This window comes from Pinus tabuliformis, chromosome 6, assembly GCF_031772625.1.
Source record: "Pinus tabuliformis cultivar Carrire ecotype Pingquan chromosome 6, CPIR1, whole genome shotgun sequence".
NCBI classification, from domain to species: Eukaryota; Viridiplantae; Streptophyta; class Pinopsida; order Pinales; family Pinaceae; genus Pinus; species Pinus tabuliformis.
The window spans coordinates 1,255,335,089-1,255,351,236 of NC_142292.1; the positions used below are offsets into that span (position 1 = coordinate 1,255,335,089).

The following is a 16,148-nucleotide window of genomic DNA, read 5'->3' on the forward strand; positions in this document are numbered from 1 at the left end:
GAAAAGCATTCGGTGGTTTTTGACCCGGAGGGGGTTTTCCACCTAAAATTCTTGTGCCTATTGTGTTCTTTTGTTTACTGTTGTTACTGGATAAACATTAATAATAATTGAAGATTAACTAATGCTCTAAAAATATTTAAAAGTGCTAATTGCTAAGGAATATTGATTCCCCCCCCCCTCTCAGTATTTCTAGCACAGTGTATCTCAGTCCATAATAGATTGTGACCCAAAGATATTTCAAGAGATTCTTAGCAGCAATCCAATGTATGTGATGAGGCTCAACCATAAATTGACTCAACGTGTTCACAGTGAAGCATATGTCAAGATGGGAGTTTACCAAGAACATCAGGACCCCCACAAGTTGTCTATATTCAGAAGGATTTGCCAATTCTGGCCCACAAGCACTTCCACATAGTTTCTTGAAGTTGAGTTCCATTGGAGTAAACACGGACTTACAATCCACCATCCCACATCTCTCGAGCAGCTTCACAATGTATATTCCTTGAGAGAGGAAAATCTCACCTGGCTTTTGCTAGACCTCCAGGCTTAGGAAGTAGTGCATCAATCCTAGGTCCTTCATCTCGAACTTGGAAGCCAAATCTCTCTTGCATTGATAAATGAGAGGGTCTGCACCTGTCAAAAAGAGATCATCCACATAAAGGACTAGAATAAGAGGTTTTTCATTTTCAACCTTGAAATATAGGTTAGGGTCAGCATCGCTCCTTGTAAATCCCAGCTTCATAAGATAGCTATCAATCCTCTCATACTAAGCCCTAGGGGCTTGCTTCAACCCATAGAGGGCTTTCTTCAATCTGCATACGCGTGTCCTTCAATCCTGTACTTCGAACCCGTCAGATTGTTCTACGAAGACTTCCTTCTTAAGTTAGCCATGCAAGAAAGCAGTCTTAACATCCATTTGGTGTAGGCTCCATCCTTGAGAGGCAGAAAGAGCTATAATCAAATGGATAGTGGTTATGTCAGGCAACTAGTGCAAATATATCATCATAGTCCACTCCTTCCTTTTGAGAGAAGCCTCGAGCAACGAAGTCAATCCTGTACTTCGAACCCGTCAGATTGTTCTACGAAGACTTCCTTCTTAAGTTAGCCATGCAAGAAAGCAGTCTTAACATCCATTTGGTGTAGGCTCCACCCTTGAGAGGCAGCAAGAGCTATAATCAAATGGATAGTGGTTATGTCAGGCAACTAGTGCAAATATATCATCATAGTCCACTCCTTCCTTTTGAGAGAAGCCTCGAGCAACAAAGTTGGCCTTGTATTTTTCAGCACTCACATCAGCTCCATGTTTGATTTTGTAAAACCATTTAGACATGACCATAGACTTGTCCCACATCCCAGACATCATTCTTCACGATGGATTCATACTCCTCATTCATCACAACGTTCCATACTTGTGTTTCACAGCTTCTTCGAACGTACAAGGCTCATATTGAACAATAGTACCCATAGCAGCAAGGTACCCTTGATACCTGGTGGGCTTCTTACTTTCACGAAATATCCCTCTTGGAGTAATATGTTTTTCAGCATCTTCAAGAGTGTCTTTGAGCCACAATGGTCTTTTCTTTGAGGTAAAGGGATCACTAGGGGGTGGATCAATGGGATCCATCAGATCTTCAACATCGGGCATAGGCTCATCGAATGGAGGTTCTTCCTGCTTTCCTGTAGCATCATCATTTTCTTTTCCTGGAATGGGGAGATCTCTGGCTTGCCCGAGAGAAGTATCTTCATCGAATGTAACATCATGACTTACTTCCACATCTCGTTGACCAGGCACAAATTCTATATGACTTTGAATTTCCACTGTAGCCTACAAATGTTCATTTCTTCCCGCATGCTACCAACTTGTTTCTCTTCTCTTTAGGCACATGAAAATACATGGGACAACCAAATATTCTAAAATGAGAAACATCAAGTTTCTTACCAACGAAAACTTCTTCGGGTGCCTTGAAATTCAATGCTTGATGTGGACACCTGTTTTGAATATATATGATAGTATTTGCAACTTCTCCCCATAAGAACTTCGGTAGACCTAGATCATGAAGCATGGCATCGGTGGCTTCCATGATCGTTCAATTCTTTCTTTCAACAACTCCATTTTGCTTAGGAGTGTATGTTGATTTGGGGTAGCATCAGATGTGCTCTAGCCATGAAAATTCGTGGAGAGGTTAAAGCACATGAGATCTCCAAGACCCAGAAATGGTTTGGGCAGATTCTAACCGGTTTGGGAGATATTAGAATAATTAATATTTTTAATGGAGTTCCTAAGTCTAAACTTAGAAAAAATACAATATATATAAAACTAGGTTAGAAGGTTCCAAAAGTTATGGATCAAGCCAAATCTAATCTTAGCCGTTGATTAGAGATTTAATCTAGGACCAACAGGAAAAGTATAAGAAGAGGCTTGAGGGTCAGTTGGAGAACACACTGAGGGAAACCAGTTAGTTTGATTTCTGGAGCGAGGTTAGCTGAGAAATTCGAACTAGTGGTCTGGAGAGCAGTAGGAGGCAGCAAGTATGGAACAGAGAGTCGGGAACAGCACCAGGGGAACAACGCAGAGGTTGGAGAGGCAGACGCGAGGCTACAGACTGCACAGTCACTAGAGGGCCTGTGTGGGTGACACAGAGAGGCCCAGTGCTAACACAAAGACGCAGGGGCTAACGCAGAGGGTCTCGGAGCTACGCAGAGGTCAGCTAGGCTGACGCTGAGATTGGGGGAAGTGCTGAAGAATTTTCTCTCTGTTGGGTAAGCTAGTTTGGCACCCAGTTGTACTGAGTAATTGTTGAATAATAAAATCCTCCCTTACTGCACTGTTTTCCCACATTGGGTTTTTCCGGGCACTGATTGTCCAAAATATTTGTGTCGATGTGTTAATTCTTGTGCATGTGTTTGTTTTTGTATTATGATGTGATATCTGCAACAGAATTTATTTTAATTCAGTGTTCCACGGGGACGCGTCTACCAGGGTCAGGTGCGTGCACCCCTCGCACCCCATGCACCCGGGATGGGGGGACGTCTGGGGAAACGTTTCCCCACGTCCCCCTTTTGGGGAGACGTGGGGAGATGCAAGGGGGTATGTTTCCCCAGTGTGGGCGACGCGACTCCCCAAAAGGGGGACACCAAGGCGTTCCCCCTCAAAATGGAATCTAAGCCCCCCTTAAATTTTCTTATAAACAATGATTTATGACAGGGGAAACCTAGTATTTGACCTTATTGCCCTATTAATGTTATGCAATTCATGGTAATATTAAATTCTTAAAGTAAAAGATTCATCACTTTTACTTAAAATTTTAAAATTACCATGAAATTACTCAGGATGTTTGAGAGTGGTTTTGACCTCACTGGATTTCATATGGAGAAAGTAGAATTTTAGACTTCACTCAAAATCAGCAGACTTAACAGTTTTTCAGGAATTCAGTATTCGATGGATTGCAATGATTCCATTGCATTTTGTCATGTCCAAGGGTATGGAATTAGTATTTAATCAAGAGCACCAAGCCCTCTGTGTACTTTGGGGTGACTTTTAGACTCAACACTCCACTGTTTTTGAGTTTTAATTACATCAATTTACTATTCCAGTCTTCAGATTTCCATATCGATTATAGTATATTTTGCTTAGTACTAATTAGATTCTAGAATGATGAATGATGAATTTTAATTTTAAATCAATTTAGAATATAGAATAATGAATGATGATTTTAATTTTTAAATCAATGTATATTCTAGAATGGTGAATAATGAATGATGAATATGGATCAGAGTATTTCATTATTGAATCTCGTGGTCTATGGATGAATCATGTATCTATTAGTAAGGATGATGAGTATGGATCAATGTATTTCATTATTTAATTCAATTATGTATGTATCATTGTATTTATGCTTTCATTATTGAATATGAATTTGAAATATATATATATATATATTAAAAAAGAAATATATATATATATATATATATATATATATATACCCGAACGTCCCCCATCTCCCCTAAATTTTCCTGAAATTTGAGGGTACTCCCACACGTCCCCCTTTTGCATCTCCCTGCACCCGTATCTCCCCGTCCCGGAGTCTTGGTGGAACATTGTTTTAATGTTTACTGAAGGATTTTCATAAATAACTTATCAGGAAACAAGTAGGTAAAATAAATCAGTTGTTGCGGTGATAGAATTTTCACATGGTATCAGAGACAGGAAGGGAAAATCAATTATGGGTCAAGACCATGATGCAGAGGCATCTACGTCAGGAGACTCGCACAAATTTTCAAAAAATTGCACAAGAGAAAGTGATTTCGATTTCTCTATGTTGCCTTCCAGGCTGGAAGAAGAAGTAGCTTGTGTGACTAGCTCTGCATCATCAGAGGTATGGTATATAGACAGTGGGGCCTCTTGGCATATGACAGGAATCTGGGAATGTTTCTCAGATTATCGGGAGGAGAAGATGAACTTTCAGATCACCATGGGGAACAAGGCAAAATGTACTCCAGTAGGGAGGGGTACCATAGTTTTTCAAACAGAAATGGGAGAGCGATTCCGTGCTACCAATGTGCTGCATGTACCAGGATTGGGGATGAACTTACTTTCCGTGTCGCAACTTCAAGGCAAAGGCTATGACGTTTTCTTCATCAAAGAGAAAGTATACATCAAACACCCGAGCTGGAAAAAGAAAGTGCAGATCGGGATCAAAAGTAACAAGTTGTACAGACTACAACTAGAATCACCAATGGCACTAATAGGCAGTCATGGAGACAAGGATTTGAACAAACTATGGGATAGAGGAATGGGACATTTGCACCATGAGGCTCGGAGAATTCTCAAGCGCACTGTAACAGGAGTTCCATATCTTAGTACAGAACGAGATGATGTATGCAGAGGATGTGCTCTAGGCAAGTATGCCAAGGCAGCATTTCCTAGAAGTAAAAACAGGGCCAAGAGGGTACTAGGATTGATACACTCAGATATCTGCAGACCCATGTCCACTAAAGCTCTTAGTGGTACCGAATACTTCCTTACCTTCATTGATGACCACTCAAGGAAAACTTGGATTTATTTTCTAAAAACCAAGGACAAGGTTTTTTGTCGATTCAAAGAGTTCAAGGCTTTGGTGGAGAATCTGACTGGGAAGAAAATAAAAGTCTTGCACTCGGATAATGGTGGAGAGTATGTCAATGAGGACTTCAGTGATTTTTGCACTAAGGAGGGCATCAGAAGAGAGTGGACGACTCCTTACAATCCAAAACAGAATGGAGTAGCAGAAAGAAAGAACAGGGCTATTGTAGAAGCAGCTAGGGCCATGATGTATGATCAGGATATGCCAAAATTCCTGTGGGTAGAAGCATGAAACACAACAGTCTATGTTCAAAATAGAACTCCTCATCGGTCATTGGGCAAGATTACTCCAGAGAAAGTCTTCATAGGGAAGACGCCTGAAGTCAGACACTTCAGGATATTTGGGAGCTTAGCATATTGCTGCATACCAGAGGAAAAGAGGAAGAAATTGGATCAAACTGCAGAGAAAGGATATCTAGTGGGATATAGCGATAACACTAAGGCATAAAGAATCTATCTTCCAGGGAGTAGGAACGTAGTAGTTCGACAAGATGTGAAGTTCATGGAAGATAGGGCTTCCAGAAAATCTCGAGAAATGCCTTCCGAGGAGCAGTCAAAAGAGGAACCATTGGTCAAACCTCTTCAACCAATGGAAGAAAATAATTCTTCTTCGGGTCAGGAAGAATCACAGGATGAGGAGGAGTTAACAGAAGCGCCCGCTGGCAAAGGAAGAATGAGCAGGGAACTTCGTCAAATTCTGCGAGATGCAGAGAACTTCCTCGATGTGCCAAGGAACAATAAGAGGGAGCGAAAACAGCCGGATAGATATCAGGCATTAGTAGCTCAGGATGGGGAGCCTGCCAGTTTTCAGGAGGCAGCTCAACATCAGGTTTGGCTGGATGCGACGGTAGAGAAGTACAACTCCATAATGGTGAACGATGTCTGGGAGGTAGTGCCTAGGCCTCAAGACAGATCAGTGGTAGGTTCAAGATGGATCCACAAGATTAAATACGCTGCAGAGGGCAGTGTTGAGAAATACAAAGCCAAGTTTGTGGCTAAGGGGTATGCTCGAAGGAAGGAATTGACTATGAAGATACTTTCGCCCCGGTAGCCAGGTATACATCTATTAGAACAGTGATATATCTTGCAGCACAGATGGGGTGGGAGATTCATTAGATGGATGTCAAAACGACATTTCTAAATGGTGTGATAGAAGAAGAGGTATACATTGAACAACCAGAGGGCTTTGAGACACATGAGAAGAAGTCTCATGTATGCAGATTGAAGAAAGCCTTGTATGGGCTGAAACAAGCACCTAGAGCATGGTATGGGCAAATCGATGGCTACTTGCAGAAAATGGGATTTGTTAAGAGTGACGCAGATCCAAATCTCTACTATCTGGTTGTAGAGAATGAGCCTCTAATCTTAGTATGATATGTGGATGATCTCTTCCTGACAAGATCATCCAGGCTCATAGGGACTGCAAGAAGAATCTAGCAACGGAGTTCAACATAAAGGATTTGGGACGAATGCATTATTTCCTGGGGTTAGAAGTTTGGCAGCAAAGGGGGTAAATCTTCCTTGGGCAAGGGAGATATGCTACAGAAATCCTGAAGAGATTCAGGATGGAAGACTGTAAACCCATGGCTACTCCAATGATAACCAACTAGAAGAAGATTGATGCATCAGAAGACAAAGATGTTGATCCCACCTTATACAGGCATCTCATAGGGTCCCTGATGTATCTGGTCAATACCAGGCCAGAAATTTGCTACGTTGTCAACACCCTCAGTCAGTTCATGGTGGATCGAAAGAGGGCGCCCTGGGCAGCAGCCAAACATGTTCTCAGGTATTTACAGGGAACAGTCGCTTATGGACTCTTGTACTCCAAGGGTAAGGATATCAGATTGAGTGGGTTTACTGATGCAGATTAGGTAAGAAGTTCAGTGGATCGGAAAAGTACCTTTGGGTATTGTTCAACATTGGATCAGGAATGACCTCCTGGTGCAGTAGGAAACATAAATTTGTGGCTCTGAGCTCAGCTGAAGCAAAATATATGGCTGCAAGCAGAGCTTCGTGCGAGGCCATATGGCTTAGAAAACTGCTTGTGAACCTATTCAGAAGAATGATGGAGGTGACCAGGATCATGTGTGATAATTAGAGTTGCATCAAGCTCTCTAAGAATCCAGTGTTTCACGATCGGTCAAAGCATATTGATATCCGATGTCCCTTTGTCAGAGACTATGTCCAATGAGGTGTTTTACAGTTGAGTTACACTCCTACAGGAGAACACGTGGTAGACATCCTTACCAAGGCCCTTGGAAGAACCAAGTTTAATTATTTCAGGGAGAAGATGGGGATGATAAAGAATCTATTTCAGTAGTAGAAATGGGTATGATGTTGCAGTACAGTAGCAGTAGTACGATGCAACATGATGAGAAGGGGTTTGCAGTGCAGATGCAGTGTTGAGAAGAAGGACCAGCAACAGCACGGATGCAGAGGGAGTTGCAATGCAGATGCAATGTTGGGAAGATGGACCAGCAACAGCACGGATGCAGAGGGAGTTGCAGTATAGATGTAGCAGTGGCAGTGATAGAGCCATGGGCAGCAGTACAGGATGCAACAGTGCAGAGGATGTTGGGCAAGGAGGCTTAGCATCAGCACAGGTACCGATGTCGTATGATCAGAGTAATGCTCAATGTGGAGTATTACTAGAACACAGTCCTCGCTAAGAGGGAGTGTTGATTTGGGGTAGCATCGGATGTGCTCTAGCCATGAAAATTGGTGGAGAGGCTAAAGCACATGAGAGCTCCAAGACCCAGAAATGGTTTGGGCAGATTCTAACCGGTTCGGGAGATATTAAAATAATTAACATTTTTAATGGAGTTCCTAAGTCTAAACTTAGGAAAAATAAAATATTAATTGGTATTAATATAAAATTGGGTTAGAAGGTTCCAAAAGTCATGGATCAAACCAAATCTAATCTTAGCCGTTGATTAGAGATTTAATCTCGATCATTGAAGGACCAATAGGAAAAGTATAAGAAGAGGCTTGAGGGTCAGCGGAAAAACACACTGAGGGAGACCAGTCAGTTCGATTTCTGGAGCAGGGTTAGTTGAGAAATTCGAACTAGTGATTTGGAGAGCAGCAGGAGGCAGCAAGTACAGAACAAAGAGTCAGGAACAACGTAAAGGTTGGAGAGGCAGACGCAAAGCCTCTCAGGCAGACGTAGACGCTGCAGACTGCGCAGTCACTGGAGGGCCTGCGTGGGTGATGCAGAGAGGCCCAGTGCTGACGCAAAGAGGCAAGGGCTGACGCAGAGGGTCTGGGAGCTACGTAGAGGTCAGCCAGGCTGACGCTGAGACTAGGGGAAGTGCTGAAGAATTTTCTCTCTATTGGGTAAGCCAGTTTGGCACCCAATTGTACTGAATAATTGCTGAATAATAAAATCCTCCCCTGTTGCACCGGCTTTCCCACATTTGGTTTTTCCGGGGACTGATTGTCCAAAATATTTGTGTCGATGTGTTAATTCTTGTGCATGTGTTTGTTTCTGTATTATGATGTGATATCTGCAGCAGAATTTATTTTAATGTTTACTGAAGGATTTTCATAAATAACTTATCGAGAAATAAGTAGGTAAAATAAATCAGTTGTTGCAGTGATAGAATTTTCACATTGTATGCAACGGTTGTCTCACTCTTAACCCCAGCTTCTCTACAATAGTTATTCAATTCATTTTATTCATATTCAATCCCATTGTTGGTCCTCAATATTTTGATCTTCTTCCCTATTTGATTCTCCACCAAGGCTTTGAAAGCACGAAACCATTTGAATATTTCATCCTTCTTCTTCAAGAAATAGATCCATGTTTTGCGAGAGAAGTCATCCACAAAGATAGCATAATATAAGTATCCTCTTAATGATGTTACGGGCAACATACCAAATAGGTCATAATGGACCAATTGAAGAATATTAGAAGTTTGACTTTCGCTTGAGGGGAATGGTCCCCTTGTAAGTTTCCCAGCTGCACAACCTTGACAAACACCTTCATGGTTCATGTTGAAATTGGGCACACTTGTGACCATCTTCCTTATCCCAAGTAAGGCTTTGTAATGAAGGTGGGCAAATCTTTAGTGCCACAATTCAGATTGAAGTGTCGTAAGACGTGGCCCCCAAAGGGCTTCCTCCAACTTGATAAAGACCAACCCTAAATCCAAGTGTAAATGCATCTTTAGGGTTTCTTTGCCAAAGAGGTACCTTTCCATCAATGAATGCTACCTTGAAGCCTTTATCTTCCACTGCAGAAATAGAGACCAGGTTATTCTTCAAATCAGGCACATACAATACTTCTTATAGATTAATGGCTTGACCTTGATTCAAGTGAAGAGTGATAGTGCATATTCCTTTCACAGGATAGGTGTCATTATCTCCAAGTATGATTTGTAAGTTAGTCTTATTTTCAACCAAATTTGAGAGGGCCTCTTTGTACCCAGTGAAGTGCCTTGAGGCTCTACTATCAATCAAACAATGATACAATGTATCCGGAAGAGAGGATGTAGATAAAGCAGAAATAAGATAAAATTCATTTTGTTTTTCTACAACATTACTTTCCTCATACCTGGAATTTCTTGATCTTTTGGGAGGAACACCATTTCCATATCGAGTAGCAGGAGCATTCCTCTTTCCTTTATTGTTGAACTTGTTGTTCCTTTGATTGCCATTGCCTTTGTAGTTGTTGTGGTTGGTGTTTTCATCATCTCTTGGAGTATCCTTTTTGTGAGGACACTCTGTAGCAAAGTGGCCAAACCTGTTGCAATTATAGCATCTTCCTTTTCTTCCTTCTTTGAATCTCAGCTTGAATCCTTGACCTTGTTTCCTTGGACCAACATTGTTCTTGCTCTTAGCATGAGCGGCGAAAGCAGTAGGATCATTTCCATTGGAGGTCTTATCTCTTTCCATCATCCTTGTTTCTTCTTGAATGCATCTAGCCAATAATTCCACAAAACCTGGAATCCTGTCATTGTTGAGGATGGTGGTGTTAAACACATCCCATGCTCTTGTAAGACCTCCAAGTGCAATAAGAGTGAGCTCCCTATCACCAACAACTTCTCCAATAGATAGAAGATCATTCTTGATTTCGGTAATCCTCATGAAGTAGGATTGAATAGACTCTCCTCTATCCATCTTGATGTCTTTCAACTTGTTCTTGAGAAAGAGGACTTGATTTGCATTGTTTACTTTGAACATCCCAACCAGCTTATCATACATCTCCTTAGATGTTTCCAAATCAAAAAAATTGGCAATCAAATACTTTTGAATGGAGTCTACAATAATTTTCTTAGCTTTGACCTCACCTTTCTTGTACATTGTCTTTGCAGCAGCAAGTGCAGTTGAAAGAGGCTCCACCACTCTTCCCTTTACATAGTCCATAGCATCATTCTCTTCCAAAGTCATCTTCCATGCATGATAGTTGGATTTGTCCTTGAGCTTGTCCTCGGATTTGAAGTATGATGTAGTCGTCATTGAAGCTAGACCAATATTCTTGTCCAACAACTTTCCTTAGTGATTGCTTTTCTCACTCTTGCTTGGGCTTTGTCTTCACCTGGGCTCTGATACCATGTTAATTTTAGTTAACAATGGTATGTTCTATGCTTAGCACAATTTACTTCAATGTTCCTTAGTAGCCCAATAACAATTTCCAATTTCCAATAGCAATCACAATAATCACATTGACAATAAAAGCAAATAGAACATGAAACAAAATGCAGAAGACAAGCCAAGACAAGAGGACACCAGATTTGGCAGATGCCAGGGAAAAACCCCAATGTGGGGAAAACCCTTTGATCAATTCTTCTTATTATTAAATCAAAAGTTCAGCAGAGAGAGAGTACAAAAGTCAAATTGACTTGCCCAATACAAAGTCAAAACAATCCTATAAATTTCTGCAGTCAAACTTCAGCCCTAACCAGAAAGTCAACGTTGGTCAAAACAGTAGAAAATCGTCCTCAAAGCAACTCGATCTTCCTCAGTCAAACTTAGCCTGATCAGGGGGACAAATTCAACCCAAAAAAGCTTGGTCAAACTCAGTCAAAGGAGAGAGAAAATTGTTGTAACTTTTTGTGGTCAAACAACAATCCACGCAGATCACACTGCCAAGAATTTCTCGGTTTTTGTTCCTAGAGATGCGGCCTAGAAAAAATGAACTTTTGACCCCAAAAACGCAGTCAAACTCAGTCGGCAAGTCCTTGGTCAATGCTAGTCAAACCTGCCCCAAAACTCTGAAATTTCAGCCTGTAATTCTTCCCAAAAAAATCGTCCTCCTTGCCACATGTGTGAGAGAGAGAAGTTGCCCAAAAGCTATATGAACCAATCAAATGAAGAGAGAGAAGTATGTGTGAGTGTTGAATGTGCTAAATGAGGTGTGAGGTCTCTTGTATTTATACAATTCGTTGTGGGTGAAGAGATACATCCATTGGGCTTCTTGAGCCTACATGATGATAAGGCCGACCTGAACAATTTGCACATGTGAGGGCATAAATTCAAAATCACACTTGCTTGTCCAAATGAGATGATCTTTATATCAATCTTGGACCTCTCAAAAAGAGGAATCCAATGCAATCATCACTACATCAAATGAGTTGTCCCGAGGTGGAATTTAGACCTAGTTGCCAATTTTAACAAAGCCTCTTGCTAATGTCATATCATTCACTTGTTTCTTATTAAGAGGTCATTGGAACATAAATTGCATAATTTGTTTCATAGTTGTACATTCTATTGTTTCTTGTTCCTAGCATTGATATTGTGGAAGTGGCTAACATTGTGTTTTTCTTCTAAGTTTATATGCTATAAAGTTTAATATTCACATCTAATAAGCTCACTCACTAAAAGCACTCTAATCATAACTTTCCTTAATATTAATTTTGAGCACTTAACATCTAATTGGCATTGTGATATTGGCATAAGAACATCTTGAATAATTGTTATTGGCATCTTGTGGATAAGTGCTCTAAGTTCTTTTACTTATATCGTTGGTTAAAGTATCTTGTGGATTCATTTCTTATTGGCACTAAGTTGACTGGCACTCTTCTTGGTTGTGAGATCGCATATAACTTATTGATAAGTACTATTGTTGTCAAAGATTCATCATAACTTAAAGTACTTGAACATTAAGCTAATCTCAAACTAAGAATTGCACTCATAATCATTGCATATGCATCCTAAGGCTAGTTGCATTAATAACTTACCTCCAAGCATAAGCTTGGTTGGTAGACTCTTATGACAACACTCTCTCATCTAGCTTGAGGGATTCAGCGCTTCTTAATGGCTAACACAGTGACCTTACAATCGTCAGAATCAGAGTCTTTGTAGCGCTGAAGGCACTGGGTGGTTGGAACACAGGGGGAGGTATTGTTAATCAGGCCACTTCCTCCTTCTCATTGGCTTCCACCCCACAACCTACTCTGAAGAATGTTTCTCAAAACAATTAAGGGAGAAGTTCCATCTAGATTAGGCATATAATCTAAAACTAACCAAGATCCTTACATTTCACCTAGATATTAGGAGTTGCATTGCATATAGGTTAGTCAATCATATAAGCAGCAGTTGTCCATCCAATTACTTGGCTATAATTTCTAATAAGCAAGAAGTTTTGACTCCATCAGGCACTGGTCTCAATATTAAATCTAATCAAATCCTTAATCTTGCTAAATTCTACCAAGTAGCTAGGCCACTCAACTATGTCTCCCGAACAAGTTGGTTCCCAACTTGTTTTCCATCACCTCATTTGAATAGGGACTATCCCCCATAGTCTGTGTTAGGAGACAGCTAGAACGGAGTGGGCGGGAATTAGAGTGACAACCCCTGCCCTGAGAAGTTGTCACGGTGCATGTACAATCTGAGCGACAACAGGGTACAAACTTAGGAAAAGTGGGTGAGCGTTAATTAATTTTATTTTGTTTAGAAGAGGAGGCTCCAAACATTAGACAAAGGGGGGATCAATCACATAGTAGGATGTGGGGGCCACCCCATGAGGAAATTCGCACTCCTTGAGGAAGTCGAATTAGAGGGAAGAGGGGAATAGGAAAGGAGGTTGAATTGTGGAGCCCACAAGGAGAGAAGAGAAGCAGCAGCTATAAATAGGAGAAGAGGCCTCCATTTTGGGACTTTTGCCAATTTCATATCTGAACCATAGTTTGCTTGTGCTGCTCAGCCAAGTCAACTCGTATTGTTTAGCACACGAGAATCTCACCTCTACCCTCATTGGACTTCAAGTGCCACTCTAGGAGAGCATCCATTTCACCATTGCAGGTTGTTCCAGGGGTAATTGCAGGGGAAATCGGCCATTTCAGGAAGCAGATTGGGCACAGAAGGGAACTCGCACTCTTTGGGGAAACTACTTCTAAGGCATAGCAGACTCCGGGAATTTTAGAGAAATTTCCTTTGGTTATTTTCTGGAGATTTGTGGGGAATTGCAGGCCAAATCCATGGGGAAACTACAGAACAATTATGAGCTTATTGGGCCATCGCAAGAGCTTTTTCTGGGCATGCGCAGGGAGTCAAGGGAAAGGAAGAATTGAGGTGAGGAAGTGTTGGAGGAACAAGGGAAGTTGAGGAGAAATTTTGCATGAGAGTTGCAGGGATTTGGAAGGGAAATTCAATGGAGTTCAGCAACTCTTTCTCAGCAGTTTGTACAGGAGGGCGTATTGGGAAATTCGTGCATTTTGTGGGTTTTTCCAGGAACTGGATTGTTGGCAAATCCTTTCTGGGTTTTGCTGGTCTAAGGGAGGAAGTGCTACAGCAGAAATCTCAGAATTTTCTGAGCCCTCTAGAGTCTAGATGTCAAAAATCCCATTTCACATCCAGCAGCAACAGCGGTGAATTCTGGGTCAACGCAGTTCATGGTTGGGAGCTTAACTCAGTGTTTGGGCAGCAAATTCTCACCTGGGTTTGGTTTTGCTTGCTTTAGCAACCCAGGTTTATCTACCCCTATCTATTGTACTCCATTTCCATGAAATTAATAAAATGGCTCAGCATTTGGTACAATTTTTTGGCGTCGCTGATAATTCTGCTTCTGTGTGTTAATTGTCTGGGTGCATGAAAGATTATTGCTTTGTTATCACTTAATATTTCATCTAGGAATATTACACTGTGAGGGATCTCATTGTTACCATTAGTGTTGGTCAACAAGTAAAAGGATTAAAATTTAAGACAATGCCATATGATTTCTATACATATACAAAACATGAAACTACACATTGGATATTACACTCGTGACTTTACCACTAAGTGGAATGGACATGGTGCTAAAAGCAAAATGGTTGATATAACTGGGAACCTACACATAAAACCTCCAATAACGGTTCATGGAGTTCAAATGGCAAGAGCCGAACTATGAGTTATATGGTTCGGGAAGCCAAAATCTTCCACTAAAAGAACTCACAAATCTCACACTTTCACTATGAACAAGTCTCCCAAATATTCAAAAACAAATCCAGAATCATGATGAATCTCCACAAGGGAAAACAAATTCATCTAGGATTGCTTTGAGGACAAAGCATTCTTTAAGGGGGGAGGCAATGTTACATACACCAAGTCTAAAAGATAATAAATAATAAATAAAATAAAATTACAATAAAAATAATCGATAAATAATAAAAATAACAAAAAGTCATAGATTAATGAAGTGAAATGACTTTTAATGAAAAGGTACCCACTTAGGAATATTTATACGAAGCCCCTCTATTGTGAAATCGTCATCTTCTTCATTTATTCTTATTTACATCAAATATATATTATTTCTTATATCTCATTGAGAAAATTAAGTGAGGATTTAATTGCTCTGCCGTCATACTGAAAAGATCTTGTAGGGCTATGTTTAAATGAGAAACTGCGCCCCTTCTTTTGTGGAAAGCTGTTGGTTAAAATTTGACTTAGTATTTCAGTTTGCATCTGGGATAGAGACTTTAAGAAAAGACATTAACTTGCTTGAAGTCGGGGCCAAAGCAGGCATGCTTTCCCTGCTTACAAATAGGGAGGGGCAATGTGCATGTTTCTGTCATCACCAACAATGTAACAATCTATGATACATTTTCTCCTATGCATTAATGAAATATAAGAATTTGCTTCAAAAAATAAAAGTTAGCTACAAGCTGGCTAAGTCTTATAATCTTCATTTGTAGTAATTTATTCGAGCATTAGAAATGGATATGGAACATTAAGCGCGTCATTCATGATGCGTGCACAAAACAGAGAGGAGGAAAAGACTACATAATGAGTTCATGTCTGAGTGTCTTTACACTTAACCACTTACCATGCCATCAGAATGTATGTGTAATGTGCAAGTGGACTCTTTTGAAAATAGAAATAAATAGGATCACTACTTGTGATATGAGAAATTCTACATGTTTACGTAACACAACAACCACATAAAATGATTGCTGTGATGCCAATTAAGACTGTAAAATTTAAATAGAACTAGATGACAATATTCTTGGTTTTCTACCATAACTAGCATACACAATGAGCATCCCCTTCATTTTAGACTAACTACATAGATGGAAAATAACTTGAGCTAATCCATAGAGAGAAAATATATCAACTAATGCTAAAGCTGGATAATAATACTGTCAACATAGAAATAGCCGCTCACATGTTGGTTGATAAACACTGGATTTTTTATTTCAGGGTAGATTCCAACAACTCGAGGGGCATCCAAGGCAATGTCAATATACTCTCTGAAGGTAATGATGGAAAACTTCCCTGCATGCCACAGTCAAAATTAACTGATATAGCTTACATTAACAAGAATTTGATGTATATTAGTAAGCATTATCATGCCAATTGATAAATATTCCATTTTCAAAGTTTAGTTAATCCCAACCTTTCAAAACAAAAATAAATAAAATAAGCATATTATATTCCACTGTTCCAACAAAAAGAAAGCAGGCACAGATGTAGCCCTCTTCCTTCAGAATGTCCATATGATCCTACTCTAAGAGATTCAGTACAGTTAATGTCATCATATGTTCCAGGTACTCGAATGGTTTCTTTATAACAAAACAAAACGGCTGTGAATTGAGAACAAGCA

At 40.3% G+C, this 16,148-nt stretch overlaps 1 protein-coding gene across 1 annotated transcript in view; it reads right to left on the minus strand.

Annotated features, from left to right (window-relative positions):
* Positions 1 to 16,148, minus strand: part of LOC149263212 (glycerophosphodiester phosphodiesterase GDPD6-like) — a 251,388-nt gene that overhangs the window by 118,372 nt on the left and 116,868 nt on the right. Inside the window, exon 6 of the mRNA XM_089386941.1 lies at positions 15,711 to 15,820. Coding sequence (XP_089243067.1) covers positions 15,711 to 15,820 — 110 coding nt within the window. The remainder of the gene's footprint in view (positions 1 to 15,710; positions 15,821 to 16,148) is intronic.